At 37.6% G+C, this 25,557-nt stretch overlaps 1 protein-coding gene across 6 annotated transcripts in view; it reads right to left on the reverse strand.

Moving 5' to 3' along the window:
* The window catches only part of VAV3 (vav guanine nucleotide exchange factor 3), a 179,068-nt gene that overhangs the window by 87,145 nt on the left and 66,366 nt on the right, over nucleotides 1–25,557 (reverse strand). For all 6 annotated transcript variants that reach the window (XM_048947103.1, XM_048947102.1, XM_048947104.1 and 3 more), the window contains 5 exons: nucleotides 9,997–10,055; nucleotides 9,088–9,153; nucleotides 7,307–7,415; nucleotides 3,187–3,279; nucleotides 3,021–3,089 (listed from right to left, as the gene is read on the reverse strand). In XM_048947103.1, coding sequence (XP_048803060.1) covers nucleotides 3,021–3,089; nucleotides 3,187–3,279; nucleotides 7,307–7,415; nucleotides 9,088–9,153; nucleotides 9,997–10,055 — 396 coding nt within the window. The remainder of the gene's footprint in view (nucleotides 1–3,020; nucleotides 3,090–3,186; nucleotides 3,280–7,306; nucleotides 7,416–9,087; nucleotides 9,154–9,996; nucleotides 10,056–25,557) is intronic.

A 25,557-nucleotide genomic window follows, 5' to 3' on the forward strand; every position in this document is an offset into this window, starting at 1 on the left:
GACACCAGCCTTATACTGCAAGGATGCTATCACAGAAGTCATAATGAATTAAGTCAAAACAGGTTAAGAAATTCTTTAATCAGGATAATTAAGTGGTATGCAGACCTCTGTAATAAAAAACATAGGATTGTTTATGAAAGCTGCCAAAGATTGTTTAATGCAGTAAAGGATACTTCACAAAAATACACAACAATGAGCTCTGAATTAAGTGAAAGCACTTTGCTTCCTACAGACAAAATCTGCAAGGTCAATCACATCACAGCTGACATAGCAGAAGCTTAAAACCAGTCAAATTCAATTGCTACCAATTGTACAACCATATCCTCAGAATCTTAAATTCCAGCATATAGACATAATACTACAGAAATGTTTCCAGATGAACATACTAAAGCACATTTTTTCAGGAGTGTACAGAGGCTCAGCTAAGCAGCAAACCTGAAATTAAGTTGAATGTTAAATAATAAAATGTCTTTAAACTTCTCTTTCAACCAGAATTACTTCACTTTTTAAATTAAAGTGATGCTAACATCATTAAAGGTTAATGAAGTGTCAATACCTCAGTAAGTTATGTTTCTTTCCATCTCTCCCTGCACATATCTCAAATGCATGCAGAGATGTACATACAAAAGGATCTCACATGCATACACAGAGGTATACAGATGCATGCAAATATACAGCCATATATATATATACATAATCTTAAAGAATAGAATTTTGAATTCTGAGCCCTGATGAAAGGCACTATTTAGACTGGTGAGCTGTGGTTCGGGTCTTTTTCCTTAATAAAATGTATTTTGACATCAGCAAATGATTTTGTCCAGCTAGCATCCCTATATAATCCATACATAAGGAACACAGCATCACCCTAAAGCACCAATGAGTCACCACAAGCTTTTACCAGAGACAAATCTGTCCTGTCTTGAGACCACCACAACTACACTCCACATTACCATTTCGCTGTAGAGCTTCTAACAGCTATTTTCAGTTTAAAGTGAGCTTCCACTGCCCTCCAGCCTTCCTGCTGAGGAACTGCTGCAGAGACAAGTTCTGAGCAGAGAAAACACTTTTTTTTTTTTTGCTTAGACAAACCCTACATTTCTATCAGTATCGTCAGATGCCTACGAGATGTCAGAAGAATTTAAAAGGAAATAACCATGATCCTGTAAAAGCAGAATACTGCATGCCTATAATGAAAAGAGAAGTTAAAAAATACCTGAATAGCAGTTTATTATATATGTGATCTGGAACTAGTAAGATGAATAGCTTTTGTTTTTTTTACTCCTCTTATCTCAGTATCATAGAATCATTTCAGTAGAATGGGACCCTTCAATACCCTTTGCCCAACTCCCCTGCAATGAACAGGGACATCTACAGCTGCACCACATGCTTAGAACCCCCATCCAGCTTGACCATAGTTGCCTTGCCAAGGACAGGGCACTCACCACCTCTCTTTGGACAACCAGTTTCCAATGAGTCGTTACCCTTACTTGAAAAAACTTTTTACCTTATACCCAACCTAAATCACATGGGTTTTTTTGTTTGAATACATTTCCCCTCACCCTATCACAGCAGTTTCTGCTAAAATGCCTGTCTTCTTTTTTACAGTCTCCACTATACTGAAAGGCTGATCTATCTCCTTACTGTTCTTGAAGGAGTAGTGAGTAGGCTGATCCCTCAGTTTCTGCTTGCAGTGTGTAAGCCCCTTTTACATTCCTGTGAAGCATGTCACACTGGCTGGCTTCGAGGCATTCGAGGCAACTAAGTCAGTGTACCTGGCCACACTGCACCTTAGAAAGATTCACAGTTGGTAAGAAAGGTCACATCAGAGCTTCTTTCAGAGTGAATAAGAAACACTGCCATAGGACAGAACAATTTGTTTTCAAAGCAAAGGATTCTCTAAAGGCAGCTGACGTATTCTAAGATAAATAGTTTACTGATATCTGTGGCAGTACTTCAGACTAGTGGTCAAAGAGGAGGAAATTGTAGCTATTAAGATTCACAGTGAAAACTTAAACAGGGAGACAAATATGGAAAGATGTGAGGTATCATCTTATGATTAGCTCAATAACTGCTATAATTTAACTGCAGTCAGATTGGTACTAATTTAGCAATTAAAATATTTTTGCAAACCAGGTTCCATTGAAGAAAAATCCCAAACACCTCTTCCCACAGCCCTGAGAAGCTGCAGGACATTCCAGAGATAGCCAACACAGATGATCTTTCATAGGTGATAAAGGTTGATGTGGTCCATGGGCCACGCTTTGGGGATCCTTCCTTTACAGTCTGCCTCGTAAAAGAGCAGTCCTTTCATTTCTCTCTGTTAAGACGAGCTTCAGACCATGTCTGATGTCTTTCTTTAATGTCAGATAAAGCAAAGTTATCTGCTGGATACTTAAATCAACTACAGAAAAGGTATGTAAAAATTGTCATACTATTGTGAAGAGGCCAAAAATAAGTGGGACAAAGTGATAATCACAGGAAACCTTGAATAGTTCAGTCAAATAACATCTCCTAGACACTTCAGAGGATTTGCTTTTGCTGTTCAGTGCCAGATTCAGAATCTAAAAGTTATTTGAACATCAAAATGTCTGCAATGACAGACTGGGCTAGATACAAAGATTTGCAGACTCTTTATAGAAATCCTATTGAAAGCATTGCTGAATGTTGAATGGTGGGCAACATAACAGTGACTGTTTTATACAGTCACTCAGTGGCATATTTTAGAAATCAACTTGTCTTCTATAAGTTATCCTCTACAGGTCAAAAATGATCCTCTTCGGTTAAAAAGTGGTTAAACTTGCTATCTGGTCTCAGAGTACTATTTCTCATTTTTTTCCATGAAAAGGACTAAAAGAAAAATAAAATAGTGTGCATACTCTTTTCCATCAAGTACGCTACAGCTACACAAATCAATTTTGCATGGTATTTCAAATACCCAATTTATACACTAATGTAAAACACAAATACATCATAACCAAATACAAATCTTATAGCTCTTTATTAAATACATAGTTACTCACAGGAATGTTGATGAAAACAGTTTCAAACTCTGATGCTGACAAAAACCTTTTCAACGGCACCATAAAAAACTGCAGAGAAAAAATACATACATTGACTATGTCGTTATATTTTCTAGAGTGCTATAGAAACACATTTATAATGTTTTTGTAAAGCAGTAATACTTACTTTCTCTATTGATTCCAGAGTTTCAGTGTATTTCTCTTCAGTTTGTTTTATTTCAGCAAGACAACAACTTCTTACATCATTCTCAGTATGCTTCTGAAATTATAGTGAAGACAAGTTTATTTTTATTAACAGGCACCTAATGGATAACATACTTATTCACTTAAAATTTAGCAATTAGGATAACTGCTTCCTGAATACTTTTTTCTGTATACGGCAGCCTTCAAAGATGATAGCACTAACAAAGAATATTTTAATGTTCAATTAGCTGATGGCTTTCAGACTTATACTACAATTCCACATCAAAGGAATGCTATGAAAAGTTTATGTTTAGACAAAGAGAGCTCAGCTGTCTGCATGTACTTCAGAAGCTGAAAAACAAGAGCACAGAGTCTTATTTTAAATACTGAGCAATTAGTAATTCCATTAAACTTAATGGGACTAATTCATGTAAGTAACTTTACATTGCTATAAATATTCAGTCTAGTGCCTGCACTTATTTACAGCTTTTAGTTCTCAAGTGGAGCTTTCTCTTCGGACACAAAGTAATCACTTCTTTGAACCGGGAAATGCAGCGATCTCTTAAGTCCTGCTCTTGCCTGTGTTTATCTGGGGTGATTTTTCCACATAAATTAGAAGACTCATATAACATTTGTACATGAGCGTTGCTTCAAAAGTAATGCCTCCTATTATGTGAAGTTAGCAGTACAGCAGTAGAGGCTGAACCTTCTTACCAATTCACCATTACAATTTGTTGCAGTGTGACACATGGCAGCTGAGGGACAAATGAAGCCTGTTATGGAAGCGCAGATGAAGGAAAGGTGTATCACTGAATTACTCCACGTGGAAAAAATGGCAACCACTGACTTTCATTGATGCTTATTGAGCATTTATGGAGACCAAACAGTCAGCATACGTGAGCACAGTCAGGTGGTGAGTGGTGTACTCCAGCAGTGGCAACAGCAGTTTGAAAGATTAGCCATATTCCAGATGATTAATTTGCCGTGCAGGCTCTTGTTCATTGCTGGTAAAAACGCATAGCTAATTGTGGTAACTATGCTGAAAAATAGTGTTTTGTAACTGAGAATTTGCTCTATCAGAGTTACCACATTCTTTGCAGCTGTCATAGTTTCCAAGAAAATAAATATGAGGCATTACTTTCAGAATGGCCTGTGTAATTACCATAATAATAGTTTACAAGCACTCTTAATGAAGATCAGATCTACAGTGTTACAGTTTCATTAATTTGTAAAGCTCATTTCCAGCTACAGATTAGACACCCAAAAGCAGGTATGAACATGCTCATGCCACACAAGTCTTAAAAACAGCTGGAGTATCTGGGAGACCTGACACAAAAACCAGCTAAGCTCTCACAATTAAAAGTCATTACTGACCTAAAATGTTTTCTCTAAAAACACCAATAAGCAATTGCATAACGAGCACCAATAACATGACATCCTTTCTAAAGCCTAATTACCAGTCTGTAATACTTTCCTAAAGCCTTCTGGACCGTAGCTTACATTTCTCAATCTGTGTAGGTGATTCACATCATGTACAAAACAGACCTTATGACCAGCCATTACTGCTTACAGACAGAATCAGGAAGAATTTAGCAACCTAGTACTATAGTACTATATGCATTCAGAAAATGACTTAACTTTTAAGCATAAGTCTTTTTTCTCTTGCAGCAGTGGCAATGCTTCTGGACTCTGAAATTTTAAAATTTAGCTCTTGGCATGGCCAAGGTTATACTGAGTTCACTCCCTTCTCCACTATCAGTCATATGCACATCTCATAAATATAACACAGCACATCGCTAACCACATTTAAACTGACCGTGAGCCACACACGCATACTGTTCTTGGGATGGCTCAGCCACAGGTGAAGAATAGGAAATGTATGCAAACTAGGTGAAAGTTGCAAATCATATAGACAAATAGAGCTTCATCACTCTATCTTCATCACCTTATCTCCTTTTCCCTACTCTGTTTATCTCTGTATGATTCTACAAGCAGTTCCTGCAACTTGAATATGCTCCTCACTTTTCTACCACGTATTCCAACTTCTGAAATTTCTCTTTAAATTCTAAGTTGTGCAATTATTAGTTTTCCCCCACACCAAGCAATGAAGTGCTTTATTGACCAGCTGGAGACAGAAGTAACCATATGGGAGAAGTATATAAAAGCTGTCTTTCATAAGCAGAAACATACTTGATGAGCATTCTAATACTCAGCCCCGTCTGAAAAATCTATCACTTATTCCTAAATTCTGTCACCATTAACTATATTTAATCTCAATTTAGATTAATTGACATTACTTAGGCTTTAGCTATTTTTTCACATTTAGTCTTGTAATCAGCACAAACGTTGTTGCATTCAATAGAGTGCATAACCACTTGCAGAACATGGGTATTTGTTGTTCATCAAGTGATATGAGTAATGCAAACAAAATCCTGGGATTCCATGTAAAATAATTGAATTCAGTCTTGTGCTCATCTAACCCAAATAGACCATTCCCACAAGCACTTTTGACAGCATTTAGCACATCAGTTTCATATTCATATCACAGAGTTTTTGAATTTGGGTGCAGTAAACAAAAGGAGAAGAGAAAATAATAATGAGTAAATAACAGTACAAGTGAGGAAAATTGCATCTGAAGGTCATCAACTGAGAGAAAACTTAGTGGAATAGTTTACTTTGCAAGATGATCATGATAAATTAAGGGTGAGGGAGATGCAAAACATTTTGGCTGCTATTAGAGACTCTTAAAAGCATTAGGTTCTTCTGAATATCTGCATGAAAGTTGTCCTGTGCTAATCTTTTTCACTTGCAAGGAGTTCTTGTAGAAGTATTCAAATGAAAGAACTGTGTTAAATAATCATATTAGCACACAGTGCATTTATAAACCTGACATGAAATTATCACAAAGCAGAAATAATTATCACATTCAAGAAAGCTGCCTGAGCAAAGCAACTGTAATGTCACCATTCATTATATGTTGAGGAAGAAATAGTTAGCTATATTAGGTTTTCACGTTTCATTTACTTTCTATTAGAAACAGTCTGTTCAATCTGAATTATCTAGGCTAAGATGCATTTTACAGCATGTAAAATCTAAACTCTCTATTAATCATTTACAAGAAAGGCAGATAGGCAAGAATAGAACTCAAAAAATTGCACTCAGAAAAAAAGAATCAGGGAAAGTTTACTAACAACTGTCAGACTACCAACTACACAGTAGAAAAAACACCCACATCTCCTTTATATTAATTCCAAATCTTTTGAGTTTCAGCATAAAATGAAAGTAAAATTATAGTAAATAATCCCTGCAATTCAGTTGCATCTCTAAAATAACCTACTTGAAACTGAATGTGGCTTGATTAGATAAGAAGTTTTTTCATCTCAAATTTTATTCAGGTATTTCAGGAGTTTAACATTTTGCCATTAAACAAAAACAAGCAAGAAGCTAAAAAGTAACAGCGCACATTTCATTTTGATTTTATGTGTACTCACTGAAGAATACTGTATTAGCAGAAAAACAGACTTGAAAACATTTATAGTTGAACCTATAGAGTTACAAAGATTAAAACAAAACAGTACGCTTTCCAGAGGATTTTGGTTGGTTTGTTTGAGTCGTTGTTTATGTTTGTTTGTATTTAAACAGTGGTAACTGCAAAAGCAAAAAACAAATCACATCAGGTATCTTTTATACTTGTATTCGAAATCTACACTAATTCAAAAAACAAGACAAAGTCTTAACAATTTTCCACTTCTTCAAGCAACAACTTCATGTTTGTCATTTTGAATATCAATTGTCCAAATTATGGCAGAAGAAAGAAGGCTTCACATTATTACACTCTAATTTTTTTTTTTTTAAGTTAGTAACCAGTGATCTTATATTTCAGTTAAATAAACTACATTTCTTTCAAAATATTACCACAGATTAAATGTTCAACCCTTTGCCAAAAGCGACCACAAAGCAGGAGATAATGCACTGCACATGAAAGATCCACATGCAATTAAGCTCAAGTGAAGTTTCGGTGAAACTACCTGTAAAGAGGTAATTTCACAGATGTTAAATAAAGAATCATTACTGTGCAAAATGTTCGGAATTAGAAAACATACAGGTTGCTGTGCTGCTTCATCTTTCATTAGGTCTTCATAAACCTCCCCACCTTCATCTTCTCCATAGACACAATCATACAGCTCCTCATCTTCATCAACACCAGTTTCACTGAAAGGAAAAACAAGAATTTTTAAAAAACCTGTGCAGCACAGGCAAATTACAATGCCAGCTCTGCAAAGGAACCTTTCTTATAGGAAAAAATTGCTGCAGTAAACAAAGATTAATTAATAGAAGTATCTAGCGAAGAGAATCCATAAAGGAAAATTAAGCTCACTAATTGTCTTTCCTCAATAGATTTAAAATATGATTGCATGAAACGAAAACAATACTGAAGACTGAATGAATTTACAACCACATAAAATCAGCGAGGCATGAAAAGCAGCTTGTCAGGACAGTTCCATCAGGACCCACTCTCTTCATCCCTTTTCCCACTACACTCAGAGGCAGGGAAGCTGCCCTTTCTGACTGCCTGGCATCTCACTGCAATGCAGGACAGTGGCTCAGGCTTCCTTTCCGCCTAAACAAAAAATTATCTGGAGGTAAAATACAGAGAAGACTGCAGAGCAAGCAGCTAAGAGTCTGTACCTCCATACCATAAGCGACCTTCAGCTACCCGAAATAATAAAGTGCACTTTCCAATTTAAAATCAGATATTTAAAAGAAAAAAAATTCAAAACAACGCAAAAGAGATGTCCTTTACACAGACAACATAATTAGCTCCACATAAAGTCTATGCTCAACTCTACCCTCAGGTAATTTAACTTCATTAAAGTCAGTCCTGTAGGAGTTTTGCTTAATTCACACTAAGACTGTACATAGTCCATACAAAACCTCTTGCACCCACATTTCTTAAATTATATCTACAAAACAGCCAAAAACATAATTAAGGTAGTTTGGCCAAATAATATAAAGACTTGCTCAGGTTTGCTTATTATTTGGGGGATTTTGTTGTAGGAAACTCTGAAATTGTTCAGAGGGAAAATTTTAAAAAAATGAGAATCAATCCAGTCAGGTACATGACTACGATTAAAAGGAACAATTATTCTAGAAAGCAAACTGTCTGCATGAACCCAGGAAGTACACACTGTAAACTCCACTGTAGGATTTTTCCTTCTCTATAGACAAAAAAGAAAAAAAAAAAAATCCATGGTATGAACAGCAGATACACCAGAGCAAGAGGCCTACAGCATAACCCAGGCAAAGAAAGCAGGATAAAGGCCAGTGAACCAAACATTGGTGTCATTTAGTCTTTGAGACAACGCGCTCTGACCCTAGCTCTTATCCAGCATGATTCCTAAGAGATATGGAAATGTCTAAACTACCATTATACAGTGTTTTCATGTCTATTCTATCTCTGCCTCAAAGTCAATACAAAAGTTTGCAATAATTAATAATCCTGCAAACACCCAAAAATGTAAATGCATCTATACAAAGAATTTCAGTGCATTTTCTTTGCAAGACTACGACAATTTCCTTGAATTCCTTAAAACTGATACCATATTTCTCTGAATGTATTCCCATTGTTCAGAAAGATAATTCATAAGTGCATTCATGATTCACTTCATCATCGGTACCCTTTAGAAAACATGTTTCTTTAAATATATAAATATATTGCAATCTTCAGATAAGCCTTCGTAACATTATTCTCTCTGGTCGCCATAATTGCAAACCAAATAAAGAAATTAAACTAATATCTCCTTCTTCAATAAAATCATCATATATATAGTAGTGTGTGACTGAAAACCAAAATCTTTCATTTAACTCTAGGTTTACAACATACTCTATCAAATCAGGGAGACATTTGTAGACATCTTCATCATCAACGCTTTCTTCTGTAGGGAAGGGCCTATAGAAAGAAAAATATTATAAATTTGTCATTTTGGTTTGGCTTCTGAAGTTCTCATACAGATAACTCAGTTCATTAATATTAAAATGTTTTATGTTCCCTTCCTTACTTGATAAGCAGTAACATTTATATCTAGGTTGGTACACATGACTTGATATTTCATAAGAACCCCACTAATAGACATTATTGTCATCTTTTACAGTGGAGTATGATTTTTCAGCACAGGACATGGATTACAGGACTGAGAAGTTTTGGGTTCCTACGTAGTTTTGTTTTGTTTTAACATCCATTCATGCAAAACTGCTGAATTAACAAAGAAAGTGGAGAACTTCAAAGCTGAAGTATGTGATTTTTCACCTCCTCTCACAAGAGGTTCACAAAGTTAGGTTTGACTGATCTACTGGGTTCATTTTTCAGTTGGTTTGATTTTTGAGTTTTGGGTTTTGTTTGTTTCTTTTTTACAACAAGAATCTCACCAATTCGGCAGTTTTCCTTACTTCTAGAAAACAGAAATAGGAGAAAATCTGTTCTTCATATTGATCAGTTGATGGATTTACGATCTATATTATAATTTTCACAAACATTCTATAACACTAACTACTCATTGTTCACTTCCACGCTTCAGCACAAGAAGGCTTCAGGCACTTCAGTAAATGTACCAGAAACAGAGGATTTCCTTTAGAATCAATTTCCAAATAAACTGCAAGACAGACTTCTTCTGCCAGGTCATACAAACGTCTGATAAGAAAAATTTCGTGTCTACCTACATGGCCCTCACCAGCATTTTCAAGGGGGACCAGGCAGGAGGCATTATTCACACCATTTACTAGGCCAATAACATACCTTATTCCTGTGCCAATTGCAATAGGAGTGCGGGAAAGTTTTGAGAGTGTTTCTATCACCTGGAGAAAAAGAAATGAACCATGATTAGTTGCAGAATAGTAGCATAAAAGCTCTATCTTCTAATCACAGCATATGATACAAAATGACACAGAATCTGGCTGTGCCAAATACTGTGCAATGTGTACTTGCACAGATTGCCCTCAACGTGATCTTCAGTGCTTGCAGACTGACAGAAGTGATGGAAACGCAAAGAAACAAAGGGATATTATTTATTTACAAGTCTCAGAACTAGTAAAAATAAAATAAAATTAAGTAGATTTAGAACCAAATCATGTGATAGTTTTAAGCATGTACATAAATTGTATCAGCCTTGCAGACTGCTCTGGAGGTTTTTGGTTTGGTTTTGTTTTGTTCGTCTACAGAAATATTTCATTTGAGCAAAGGCTGACCAGAAGAGGGAGCCAAACAACAAGTGGAAGAGCCTCTTCCAGGACTCACTTGAAAATGAAAGATTTCTATTAGCTAAACAGGAAATTAAGCTATACATTTGAGTCCATAAGCTCTGTTTATTTTTAGAAGATTTCAGTAGTATGAGTGATCTCATTCTACGAAAATACTTCCCATAAGTGCTCAAGGTTATACAGAAGAGAAAAGAACTTAAGAGAGGATAGAGGAGGATGTCTGGTCATATATAAAGAGTCATTTTGCTGTCAGATGTAATAAGAGAACAGCTCACACTCTACCTAGCACGTCCTCTATGTTACAAATAGTTTCTCCTTTTCTGATCACTATCAAGTTTCATTTGCTCGTGAGAGAAAAGCTGCCAAAACGACACCCAGTAGAACATCCCAGCTCCCTGAACATCCCAGATATTTCAGGTTGCCTTACTAGAACTCAAAACACAGATTAAATTCAAGTCAAATCTCCCTCGAAGGCTTGTACCAGTGGTATTAAAATTCAGGTATAGCAGTGGGTGTTCCATGAACATTTGTGAATGAAGTTACTGAAGCTATAATTACAAGATTAGCCTGATCATAAAGAGTACGGAGTTAAAAGTACCTCTCTCAGAGGAATGATAATGACATGTTCACACAGGAAAATGACAAAGTAAAAACAGCACAGAATAACCACCAAATACAGAGCCTAAATTGAAGTAAAAAAACTTCCAAAGTGAATCAAGTTTCAGCTGTAAAGAGCAAAATTCAAAAATGAACTGAAAGTTATGCCACTCCAGGAGACGAAACATTTAGGGCTCATTTAAGGTGTTTGGAAAACTCACACAACAGAAAATCTGATTTTACTGTACAGCAATGACCCCCCTAAAAAAAGAAATACTCTGTGTACATAATCAAACATGACACCACATTAATTCCCCAAGAACAGGAGCACTGCAATACATTCACCCTAGGAAAAAAAGGAACTTGAAAGCTGCAAATAAAGTGATTAAGAATGTTAATTAACTTTTTTTTTTACATTATTCAAAAGGTCAAAAGGAAAAAAAAAAACTTACAAGTTCTTATTTGAAACAAGGTGAGTTGTGGCTTATATAACAAAAGAATCACCCATCTCCACAAATCTGAGAACTTCAGTGCAGAACTGGACAAAGGCTGCTTAACTGTATGAGACAAGGATCTACAGGAAGTCAGTCAAAAATTCGATAGCTAGCAAAGTGATCTGTCCTGACAGATGGGTGAATATTGACTGGCAAAATAACAGGAAAAGAAGTTCAATGATTATTGAAAAAGTGGAGGACAAGTCTGTTGAACTAAATCTCCCTCTCCTGTTTCAACATGTTATTTCCTGGCACATAATACATCATCTTCAAACAGCTTCACCAGTCCACGCAAATCCTTCTCCTAAAGGGATTCTCACTTACCTGGTGTAATCAATCCCAATAGCCATATAGCTTTCTCTTTGTACCTAGCTATGGCTTCTTTCAAGGTAACATGAAACAATCTGGACAAGAAGTATGAATTTTAGGAAGATAATGAGCAAATGCTATTGCCAAATTGTACTGACAGTGTATTTTGCAACTAATATGCACACAAAAGCAAGATTTGGAATTTAAGAGAATGCATTTTTTCAGAAACCAATGTGAAATCCACTTAAAAAAAAAAAAAAAAAAAAAAGTGAAGAAACCAGAGAAATGTCTGAGAAAATACGCATAGAAAAGAAACCGTGACTAGAAAAAAAAAAAAAGGTGACAACCAGTAATTTTCACTGTTCTTGTAGAAAAACAGAAAAGTTTTGGCTCTGTATGAAGAAGAAACTAACATGCTAGGAAGCTAGCAAGCAGAATTCTAACAAAATCTGAGCAGTGGATAAGAAGAAAATAGCAATCATCACAGCAGCTGTCCGTGTCTCAGCAGAGATACAGCGGTCCCCAGAAGGAGGTGATGAAGTGCGCTTACACAAGCCTTACAAAAGGAGAAAGCATTTGTGTTTGGCAGAGGCTGCTATTAGACTATGCAAAAACAAAATAGGTAAGAACCAAAGATCACTAATGACCCAATGTTTTTAAGATATAAAATACGTAACTGAAAGCAGTTGCAACTTAAAAATATAATTTCATGCTTGCCTACTGACCACTGCTATTATAGTGCAACTTAAAACAGCACTCTGACTAGAAATATAACGGTTTCTACCCAAGGGTTTTTATTGCTGTTTTTCCAGGGAGTTTTGTTGGGTTACTTCCCCTCCCTCTCCAAAGAATTAAGAGAAAATGTCAGGACACATACCACAGCTTACACAAACAAATATATGAACCTATCACTTCTGGACAACACACTATGCCTAATTCAACACTACACATATTAATTTGCTTTCAATATTAAGCATGGCTTCTGCATTTATCCTACATGACATCTCAGTTCTTTGCTACTAATGCACTATAGATTTTTTTTCCAGAGCTCCCTTATTTCTGGGTCTGTGGGGAAGGTTTTGATTATGAACAGGCTGAGGTGTCAGAAAAACTATCAGAATTTCACCAAATTACCAAATCTTACTAAAATTTCCAAACTATTCACAGTAAAATGTCTGACTTTCAACAAACTACCAGAGAAGAGTTTCCTAAGCAGCTCTACTTTGAAGCCCAGTACAGTTGTTGTGGGGCAGATATAATACAGTGCAATTCTGAAATCCAAAAATCCAAAATTACAGCGTACCACTTACATGAATGTTCAAAAGATCCAATTGAATGCTTTTCATGGTTTTTTTAAATTGTTTTTTTTTTTTGTTGTTTGTTTTAGGGTTTTTTTTTTATTGCATTCAGAGGGACTTTAACCTGTTTTACTCATTAACGCTAGATGAATTTTCAGTTCTCTCCCAGAGCAAGGCCTCAAACCCTCCATTCAGACAGATGCTCCTGCCTAAGCCAACCCATTTTCAAGTGCAAAATTAGCACTTCTTGCTTGTATAAAATCCAGAACAGCAAAGATTTCATGGCTGGGACTATTCTACAACACACAACTGCACAAAGAGCCCCAGGGACTCTGCACATCCAGTAGTACCCAAAATAGGCACCAAGAATTAGATAATGAGCAAAATTCTATGTGTGCTATTTATGTTCTTAGCAAAATATGCCATTTAAAAAGCAGGCTTTATATTCTGAAATATCCTTCAACAACTACATCAAATAATTTAGTTAAGCTTCAAAGTTCACTAACTCTACACCTCCCCTGCAAAGAACCAGAAACTGGTAGGTGTTTGCAGGAGTCTTCCAGTCACAAGAGGAATCCCTCCCAGCCCCCAGCTCAATGTGGCTGCCTCCCACTGACTGACTCTGTCACACAAAGGTTAAGCAGTTCTTTAGAAGTGACATCAAAGAAGTCACCATGACAGCCACGCTCCAAGATATGAATATCCAAGCTTGGTTCTCAGTATGCAGCAAAACACAGCATAAAATTCAAAATTAGGGTCCTGCAAGAGGAAGTGTACCTTGGCCCATGGCCCAGTCAGGGACACTACTCCTCAGCCTTGTTTCAGGCACAGCTGTCGAGCTACAGCCTCACTCAGCCCATTAATTTCTTACTTCAGTAATTACTCCAACAGCAGATTTTTTTTGGCTTGGTATTTATTATTGTTTCACTTGACTTATGTTGTAGGTCATACTCTCCAGTTTATGCAAGGACTCTCACATCCCTTGCCGAAACGTTATTTTGTAATTTCCTGCTGCCATGCTCTCCTGCAGCCAATCACCTCAAGTATTCCTGCACACACCTATCACAGCAGTACACTAGAAGGACTATTTTACTTCTTTCCATAGCCATGATGCCTGAATTTAGTATCAGCCTTACTAAGTATTTTGGTGGAGTCAATTCTTTATCTTGTTTCTTAAAAAGCAACTTACAAATCCTATAATTCAAAAACAGACAAAATACATTTTAGAAGTACTTTAATAAGCACCTTATTCTATTTCAAGATTTGTCTTCAAAATCTGAGTATCCAGTTTAGTATTTGAGTGCTACATTTTGTTGGAAAGTTAGTCGTCCTCTCTCCCTTGAAGAAAATTTATTTAGCCTATAGATACAGTCAGAAATAAAGCAGTTACATTTACCAATGAAAAATGTTTTCCTTAGCCTATTTTTTAACATGCTGTTTTGAAACATGCATTTGGGTTTCTTCCCAAACAGAATTTTACTACATCAAGTTTCGGGGATGGAAAAAAAAAAACCTTCAGTTATACAGGAAAACTAATCATTCAGAGAGTCGATGATGATCTCTTTGGCTCTGACAAGCCTCCGTTCCATTTACTTAAAGAAAACTGATATTTGTAGCGACACGTCTAGCATGCTCTCTATCAAGTGATTCCCTATTAACTACTTCACAAGTTGTAACTACTTTCAGGCCAAGCCTATGCACTGAAGACAGTCTCATAGCTGCCTAAGACTGCCTAAATTTGGGTAACACCAACTCAAAAGAAATTACAAAACTGCCATTTGTTCCTCAGAAGAAAGCCCACCTGTAGTTTGTTATTCCAAAAGAATGTTTTTCTGTCTACGCTTGACTAAGCCTGAACATCCCTCACTTCTGTATGCAGTATCAGCATATTGACCCTTTGTCACTTCAAGAATCACTTCTCTAAAACACATTCAAATTTCTATTGATAAGGAAGGCACTTGCTCAATAAGGTTATACAAAAAAAAAAAAAAAAGATGCCACACACTATTATGCAAGTGTTCCCCATCAAAACATGTCAGCAATACAAAACCAGTAATACAAAATGGATTAGGATTTTTCTGAGACCTAAAAAAAGAACTACTAAAAGTTAGAGATTCTTGAGGTATGTACTCTTTAACTTTCCCCACAGTTTGCAGGCAGATTCTGAAAAACAAAAATCTAGATCAACTTCAGAGTGAATCTTTCTAGGAGATGGCTGGCAAACTCTGAATTACTTAGATGATACTAATCCAGGTCCATGTATCATACTGAGTGCATCATACTGAGGAAGCTTCCAAGCCAGTCCTACCACTCATGTCCTCATACTAAGCAGTTTTTCTGTGAAGCTGTTTTCACTTACGCATCCCATGGTATAGAAGATAGAAAAGCAAAAACACTTCATTTTGCATATCTGTCACAGAGATAAGATCAAATTGCTACACTTAAGCACATTCTCAATAGCTTAAGTTAATAAAGAATGTTTATCATTTGCTACTCTGAGGAAGCACCTGCAGTTTACCAGGCCCTGGACAATCATGGATCAATACTTCATTTGGCACAGAGGTGGGGAGTGCATGCTTTAGTATTTTACTATAACCATTTTTCAAGGCCAGGTTGGATGGGGCCCTAGGCAACCTGATCTAGTGCCTGATTAAGTGGTTGGCAACCCTGCCCGTGGCAGGGAAGTCAGAGCTAGATGATACTTAAGGTCCCTTGTAATTCAAGCCATTCTACGAATTTATGATTAGCTTTTGGACCGAAAGACCTCCAAGAACTGTTACATTAACATTTAAATTAGTTGATAAATGTTAAAAAAAAAAAAAAAAAAAGACACTTGGCCAGACAACTCCAGGGAGATTACGTGGCATAACATGCTTCTTAGGTGTGTTAAGTGTATTACATGCATCAGTAAGTAAATTTGAACATTTTCTCTCCATCTGACTTGTACCAGCATTGTGTTGGTATTCTCTGCTAGTTCAGCTTAGTTTTAATCGAAGCACAAGCCTCTAGGGAAGGAGAAACGAGGGGTATTCCAAAAAGGCAGAAGAAATGAAAGCTCCAATATGTTTATGGCCCAAAAGTAAATCTAGTTTCACACCTCTAACAGGCCATTGAAAGCAAGAAGCTAGTTTTAACTCCCAGCTTTGTAAATACACCTCTACTAAACACTCCCATGGCATACACTGAGATGCCTAAGTCATACAGACAGAAACATGCAAAAGAAAATTTACAGCCTTGGCACTCTTACCAGCACCTCATTAGGAACACCACAGTTTCCAGACCCTCCATGTATAGAAGTGTAGAAATGTCTGGTTTTGATTAAACAAAACTTCACGTAGCATTAATTTCCATCTCATTCAAATTATGAAATACAAGCTTTAGATGTACAGAAGAGTACATTGAAGTCATTGACTTCTACAGGGGTGATGACCAGCTATAGGATGCTATTTCCTCACTGATATCATCTCCAGCTATCCCAGTTTCAGCGCCTCTTGTCCTTGTCAAACTCTCATTTCCCCTTAACTACATTCTCCAGAAATATACCAGAGGAATACATCGTCCTCCTTTCCCATCTCACGTTAGCACTAGCATTTCAATAACAAATAGCCAAACTATCCCAGTGAATCACAGCAGAGAAATTCACAACCCTGAGCCTAGTTATTGTGACTGACAGGAGCCCACCAGCAACTCTGAAAAACAGTTTGAAACCAGGTGACAAGTGCTTATGTAGAGAAAAGGTAAAACAACTGCTGTAAAAGCTGTTCTTGGCAGTCATGCATGTTTCCTCTGAAAACAGCCCCAACTCCCAGCTGCAAGAAGAGACCTCCATCATGCTGCTGTGCTGGTTGGGGGAATGTATGTGGCTTAGACCTGGATATCAGGGCATGCACATTTTCTCCTTCCCTCCCAGGCAGAGGATAGGTACCATGTTGCCTCGCTTTGGGGAAGGCTCATCCTTCATCCATTTTCTTCAAGTGTGTCTCCAGTGTCTACAGAGATAAGCGAGTAACAGGAAATTCTCTCTCGTGTCGGAAAAAAAAGAAATAGCCAAGACAAAAAACAACCCTCCCGGGTGTTGTCTCTCCCTCTTTGTAGATAAGCAAAGTACAGAGTTGCAAACTAGAGAGACTTCAAAAGCCCTGGAGAATCAACAGCTATAGAAGATGCAACATTTTCTCCAAAGCCCTGTGAAAAGGAGAGGTGAGGCAGGCGGCTTGGCACGAAGAAGGCAAGCAGAGCCAAAGAGATCAGTTTAAGAAAACACTGTAGAAGTTACAAGGACAGAAAATCTGACACCCATAAGGACAGGGCTAGGTATATTTACATATATTTACATCTTGTTGCAGCTCTAAACAGAGGCATTTAATTTCCTACTACAGTATCTCAGAAGAGCTCCAAGTTAGGCTAAGCAATATCTGGTGTCATATTCTTAAATTACAGATGTGAGGTACCTACAGTACTTTTCTCCAGGACCAGTGTTTAAAATAAAAGTATAAATGTAGCTTCCAGCAATATCAAAGGGCAGGCTGGAACCCACACTAACCAAGCCCATCTCCCACCCCTTTAGCTCACTGAACATTTTGAACGTTTCATCCCTTTTGCAGGGAGCAATAACTCAGATCACTCCAGCTCCTGAGTGGGAACAGTGGGCCTGGGGCTGCACACACAGCTACAGAACGTGGCTTAGGATAAAACAAAAGAACAAAACTGAACACTCTCCAGGAATTCATAACAGACAATCTCATTATCAGGAATATAATGAGCAAGTTTTTAATAACCAGTATCCAATTATGCACACATATCTATAGCTACTATACAAAAACTGTGCTTAAAATCTCATTTTTCAATTTCAGTCTGTGATAAGGCTACAGAATGTGGCCCAGAAGCATGAAAGTTTCCCTAGACAATTCTGCTCTTACAAGGAAGTGAGAAAAAGCAAACTGCACAAGCAGCATATTCCAGCTAATGTTAGGTTTGCTTTGTCCAGAAGACCGAGATACTAACCAAAGAAAGCAATGGGGGCAGGGAGCTTCAGCAGCTGCTTCCTGCCTGCTGCTTGTGGTTTTGGTTCTATGAATACCTTCGAGCCTCACTATGCCTGAAGGGGTTTGGGTTGACTTTTTTTCTTTTGCTTAGGTGGTGTAGCTTCAAGAATGACAGCCTCACTTCAAGTGCTACATAAACATAAACTGAGTACTTAAATGCTGCAGCTGGTAAATAGCGTGCACAGACTGCCTTCAAGCATAGTGCCCCTGTAAGAACTGTGGAATGAGATGGGATTTTGTTCTCCTTTCTGATGCAGTTATTATTTTTCAAGTTTTGCTTTAGAAAGCATGCGCTCATGTCAATTCTCCAAAATATACCTGCTGTTGAATTGCTGCCGTTCCCTTCACAAAAGCCTTTATAATGATAACTCATAGCTGGTGTTTTCAAATGGTATTGACCCATTTGTTCAAACGCTCTCTTCATATGACTTTTAAACATCTTATTGACAATACCACAATATTTCTCTTTTTTTTTTTATAAGGGCCATAACACTAAACAATTGTGGACAACGTCATTTTCTTCTGTACTTCAAATAGCATCTTTTTGTATAGTCCAAATCTCTTCTTACATGTAAACATCCATTTTTCACTCTTAATGACTAGCAGCAGGATTTTCCAAGGTGTTCAGTTAGTACCACACAGAAAAAATAAATACATGGCCAGAAATTAATGCTTTCTGTCTTCCAAAACCACATTTCTTTTGCCATTGTCCTTTAACAGACTCCAAAAGACTATTTTTTCTTTCCTGAAAACAAGCAAATTCTCTAAACTGCAAACGCCAGCTAAGGTGTCGTACACTTTGTACACATTTTGGGTGTGCATGACCTTGGATGATCCATATTTGCACAAACATGTTTGAAAGAAACAAGTGCTTTTGCATTCGTTATTGATTGCACCTTAAACAAATACCGCTTTAGGTATGCATCCTAGAGTTTAAGTGATATGTGGTTTCTGCACTCCCACTGTATTATTTCACTTTTATTTTTAAACCAATTAACCTTGATATCAGTAAGAAAGATGTTAAAAGGAGACTCTGCAATGGACTCCGCAATTTCTTCCTCTCTTCTGTTAAAAGCAAAGGAAGGTCTTTCTCTTCCCGTCTTAAGCAAACCATGCACTGCCACACTTCTCTCTTTTCTGAATTCACTTTAACCACAAATTCAACTGAGGTTGCTGAATAGTATCGAGTCCCACTTTAATTTACTCCAGTATGCAATAGTTATTGGGGTAAAAATATGTTTTCTGTCTTCTTAATCTCTGCAGGGAAAAAAAAATATTCCCCTGCTACAGAGAGCAGTGCAAAGGGAGCAAGCTGCTCTCTGATGCAAAGAGACTTGCATCATAACTTAAAAAGTCATTGGTTATCTTCAAATCTCATACTCTGGAGATCGCTTCTCAACCAGAAGTGATAAGGGAATGAATCAGTCCATAGCAAAAGCATCTCACCTGCCCTCCTCGCTACAGAAAGATAAACAAGTCAGCATAACTCACTTAACTTACACCTTCTACCATTCTCACTTTAATTTGTTGTCTCTGAAACTGAACAACAAAAGATACCTGGGAAGACATCCTGCAGCAAGTATGGCAAAACTGTCAACTACCTTTATAGAAGCCTGAAAAGCGCTAAAGTTTGCTTCTATCTCTAATTGTCTGTTCATTCAGGTGACAAGCAAAACTACACTTACTGCACTGAAAGAAAACAAGAAACTAGGTTTATATTCTTATTATGTTTGTTCTCAGTTCTCCTTTAGCAGGATCCTTACTCTGAAAAATCAGAAAAGGAGAGAAATAAATTCACTTGCTTATTTTATTCACTGTTCTGTTCCCTTGAACATGCAGCAGCTTGCAGACTTTAACATTATCTATAAATAGATAGAACTTTCACCTCAAACGAACACTACGTTTCCAACACAGAACTGCACAACCAAGGGAAAGAAGGATTCCTTTTTTTTTTTTTTTCATTTTTTAAAAAAGTTTGAATAATTTGCATGTAATGGTGACAACCCACAAAATGCAACCTCTGTGCCAGTCAGTCTCTGGCTCATTATACCCTTCGCACTGATAGCATCCTTATGCTGCCTACAGCAAAATTAAGCCAGAAAGATCTTGGAGAGCTTAGTGTCAGTTAGAAGACAGAAATAACAGACAAAGAAGATGTTTAAGGGAAGTACATTATTTCATCTTCCACATATGCCTATTTGAGTCAATGTTTTTTCCCCAAGCCAGTCACCTAATAACATTGTAAAACACAAAAGTATTTGAATATAAAGCAAAAGAAAAATATTTGAACACAATGATAATAGGAAAGATCAAAAACTTGTCATAGCAAGGTCGGAAAAGATCTCCAAGTTCATCTAGTCCAACCGTCCACCTACCACCAATATCTCCCACTAAGCCACATCCTCAGTACAACATCTAATGTTTCTTGAACGCCTGCAAGGACAGTAACTCTATCACCTCCCTGGGCAGCCTACTCCAGCATCGGACTACTCCTGTGGAGAAGTGTTTCTTAACATCCAACCTGAATCTCCCCTCATGCAAACTGAGGTCATTCCCCCTAGTTCTATCGCTAGTTACACGGTAGAAGAGGACAACCCCCACCTCAACATAACTTCTCTTCAGGTAGAGAGGGATAAGGTCTTCCCTGAGCCTTCTCTTCTCTAGACTAAATAATCCCAGTTCCCTCAGCTGTTCCCCATAAGACTGGTTCTCTAGACTCCACAGCTTCACTGTCTTCTCTGGAAACATCTCAGGGTTTCAATGTCCTTCTTGTAGTGAGGGACCCAGAACTGAACACAATACTCAAGGTGAGGACTCACCAGTGCTGAGTACAAGGGGTTGATCACTTCCCTGCTCCTGCTGGCTCCAGCCCTTTGCATTGCAAATCTAAACCGTTCCTTCTGCGGTAGTGCTTGCACCCTTAGTTAGGGCTGGAGCTCAAGAGCTTAACTTGTCACCTCTGTACCAAAGAGAATATCATATTAGGCTTTGTGCCCAAGCCACTAAGCTGTCAGAACTACATCACATAACAACTCTGTAACCCTGATTGTCGTAATGCAAACTAGAATTACTTGAGCACTACACTAGGAAATGATGCTATCTATGGTTAAGGAAAGCAATACTTGTTTTAAATCTTCCTGTCTTTTTCACATGGCAAGGGGGATGGAGCATTGTTCCTGGATGGTCTAATACAACTCCAACAAAGCTGTGGGGCTTCTGGCACAGGAATAAAGGAAGAAAGTTTGAGTATGATTTTGAGGAATGCCTTATTTTACTGCACAAGCATCAGAATGCACAGCACCCGCCACCATGTCTGATACTAATCTAGGGACTGCAGCACCAGAGTTAAACTGACAGAAATCACATTTTCTTGCAATATTTCTAACAAGGTTTTTCATGTATTTAACATCCTTCAGATAAGGAGTTTTTCTTCAGTTTTCACTTGACTATATAAGTTTTTCAAGTACACAATAGGAATCAGACTAATCATCTTAGATGCAGATACTGTGATAAATAAGAGCAAACCACAGATACCTATCATTATACTAGTACATAGTTTTATTTAATGTTAAGATGCATCTCGAGATTTCAGTAATGCTCCTGACTATGGAGACTTCTGTCCCTGTCCTCTTGTCCTATGCTCTTTCACCTCTTGTTTCTGTCCTACACTTACATGAAAGTGAGTTGGATTGAACGTGGATTTATAACAGGATATTAAAGCTTTACCTAAGGTCAATTTCAATCCTGCATGGAACACCTAAGAGTTCAATGAAGTATTCGGTATGAATCAGGCATTTCAGTCCAACACAAATTGTCCACCAAACACCATATCCAGTGTAATTCAGTCCCACTGCAGTCACTCAGCAGAAAATTCTGAGTGAATGAAAGCAAAATTAACTTCAGGGCAAGCAGATGCACCCAGACAACACACCACAAGTAATTCTGAAACTGTTCAATGTTTTAGACAGTCAACAGAAGCAGACACGCTTTACAGACATAAGGCTACATCTTCTGTGGTTGATGCACAAAGTCATTTCTGTGAGATACAAGTGGAAAAAGACATGGCAATCAAACAACCTTGTGTAAGCACCCTGCTTTTGATTGACTAACATACAACATGAAACAAACCTTAAGTGAAATCAAGTGCTTAATACTCTACTAGAGGCATTGTCATAGGTACAAAGGTCTTACTGAGAGGCAATGTTCGCAGGAATTAAAAAGTTACATTTTCATGGGTCATCTGCCCAGGAAAAAAATTCAATTATTTAGATTTTGCTTCACATCAGCAACAAAATTCACAGACTTAACTACAAGCACAAGTTGAAATTCAACATTTTCAAGTATATTCCTTGTCCAGCAGCACTCTAAATTGAGTTATGCTTCTCCCTTCTCCATTTTTTACATCAAATTGAAAACCTGAAAGAAAAATCAGTTAAAAGGTACACAGGCCAGTGGATGTTAAAGAAAATGACTGAAACAGAGTCAATATCAAGATTTCAAGAAATGAAAGGTTGAAGGAGGAAAGGTAAAGCAAGGGACAAAAGGGTGAAATCTCAGTCCAGAACAATTAATATTGTCAGCTTCTGACAGGGTTTGAAATGAGAAATCTAATCTCAAAAATTAGGAATCAAGATAAGAAAACTGAAACTAAACCTGAAAAGCAACTGAAATGAATTGAAAAGAGTCACTGTTCCCTCAATAGTAGTTTGTTTCCAAAAGAAAAGAAACAAAGAAACAAAAATATTATCAGACAAGCTTATCCCATGAATCTTTGTTATCTCTATTAAGATTGTTTCTTGCTGTAGCTGAAGGTAGTTCTCAGACAACATTTAGTATTACACACATAATAGGCCTGGCTGCTGCAACAGAAGTGCTATCTGTTGGTGGATTTTGATTCTCAAGACACTCAAATTTCTCACTGCCTACAGCAGTCCCAGTGAGAGCTCTCAGGGCAGACTTCAACTGCTCCAGTTGACACACAAACAGGGTAGGCAAGGGAAGAAAAGGCTGCTGAAGGGACTCACTGCCCAGTTCAAGGCTCCTAAGGCTATGAGAAGCTTCATAGTGAGATTTTTGCTTTAAGCATTTCTTCTGTCAAATAAACTAACATGGATCAGTTTGAAGCCATCGTGAAGACTGAGGCACACTGTCAGACCAATTCTTTTCTACAAGTCAAGCAGCTCTGATACCACTGTACCAACTCACAACACTTGGAAGATGCTGACTTAGCTTCTAACATTCTACCTACCATTAGAACACAAACTTCCCTGTATAGCCAGAGGTCTGCACTTGTAAACATGCATCAAGAGGAAAAACAAAATAGTTTCACAGTGTACCTATTGCAGCAAACAAACTGTGTCAAATTGTTTTCAACATGCATGCAAATAGCAGAGCAAGACCTAACATTGTTATAGTAAGCTGAGTATCTTCATCTACTAATTACTATTTATTATTAATAAGGCTTTTTTTTCTTTACAATAGGAGAAGCGTTTCCAAAGCAATCTTCTTACTTAGCATAGAAAGCAGATCAACTTCCACACAAGTTAACACTATTGAAACACAGTGAAATCTCATCTCTCAGATGTCTGTGGGAATACCTGCTTTCTCTCAATCAGCTCCAGGATTCGTCATCACATAGCATTTTGGGGAAATCACCCAGAAAAATGAGTACATGTTTTATATTGCTTTGTACAAGCAATGTGATAAAGCACCTTTCATCCAGCCAGAAAAATATATTTAAGAAGAAAGAAAGCTTACTAACTCTTATTCACTCCCCTCCTTTCTCAGACATAACCAGAAGAGTCCAAACCATTCCCAGTTGGCCTGCCTCCATGCCTCTCCATCCACCTCAGCATTAAGAGCTAAAGACTCCCAGTATCTGGCTATATGTCTGGACACAGGTGCTCCAATTATAAAAGAGAAATCAAAGCATCAGCATCCACTTAAGAGTTAACCAAATCAGGTCCCGCACGAACAATTATTATAAGCTTAAGCACTCTGTGTTTTACCATGAACTAAGCAGAGATTAGCACATTACTGAAGGCACACAAAATCAACGACACCCTCAAGTGCTCCTCTGGTCTCCCTACACTGTCCCAGTATTTCCAGCAGAGAGCAGCAAGAAGAGCCACGCACAAAATGCCAGCCTGCACGGGCAGCAGCTGCCAGGCAGAGCATATTCACTACAGAGTGAGAAGAGCCCGGGCCCTTTGTGCTCCGTAACATCAGGGCTGAGCAGCTCAGCTGCTGCCTTCTGCTTGCAACGACTGAATTTAAATAACTTGCACCACCACAGTAGCCCTGTAGCAGGACTTCATGCCACCCAAGTTTTATACTTACAGAAGGTATTACAGCGCTAACTTTCAGATATACTCCAAATCCCTTTTTATCCCCACCTCCTCTATAAGCCTTTTTCCCTTCATAACCCACACGCAGCTCAGACCACCAGCACTATCTGACTCTGCCAACATGCACACATGCAGCACCATACAATGAAGGCCTGACTGGCTTAAAAGCATACTCCAGCTCCCTCTCTTTAGCCCAAAGCTGCACCTGGATGAAGACTTGCTATTTCTGAACAGCATTTTCTCAGGAAAGAACTTGAGCAGGTTCTGGAATACCTCATCGGGGCTTCTAAGAAGCTCCATTACTCAGGTACCTCTTACTGCCCTCTCTTTTGTGTCTCAAGTCTTGCTTTCTGTATTCAAACACCAGTAGTAATTTTCAGTCACATTTTAAGTATGTATTTGAGTAGAAGTAAAAAGCTTTATTGTCATCTCTGATTCAATATTCTCTGAATCAATTCTAAACTCAATTTTACTGTAGAATTTGATAAGTGAACTCTGAGAATCTCAGGGAAAAGTAAAATCTGATTCAAGTCCAGGTTTCTGACCTGTTGAGAGGTCACAGCAGTACTCAAATCCATGCACTAATCATGTATGTACAGAAAATGGTACACAAATGGCCTCCTTCACATCCCTCTATCACTCTACCAGACTTACTCCTAATGACAACTCTTCTAAAAAAATTAAGACAAAACACCTGTAATAAAGATCTAAAGCTCAGAATCAAGACATTTTTGAGCCAGTTCTAATAAATTGAAAAATGTTTAATTGCATGCAAATTTTAAATTTGTAGAATTATTTTAATGAACAATTTCTTGGCCTTGAAGATTTGAGTTATTTCTCTACTACTCGAGTTTGTTTTTTTTTTTTATCTCCATTTGAGACAGAGGAAAAAATTTTATCAAACTATCAGTGCTAAGAATTCTTTCCTTTTCAGAAGTTTGCTACTGCCAGACAACACAGACCAATGCTCTTAGTTTACTGAGCTATTCAGCATATAAAATATACTCTCA

This window comes from Lagopus muta, chromosome 5 (genome assembly GCF_023343835.1).
Source record: "Lagopus muta isolate bLagMut1 chromosome 5, bLagMut1 primary, whole genome shotgun sequence".
Lineage (NCBI taxonomy): Eukaryota > Metazoa > Chordata > Aves > Galliformes > Phasianidae > Lagopus > Lagopus muta.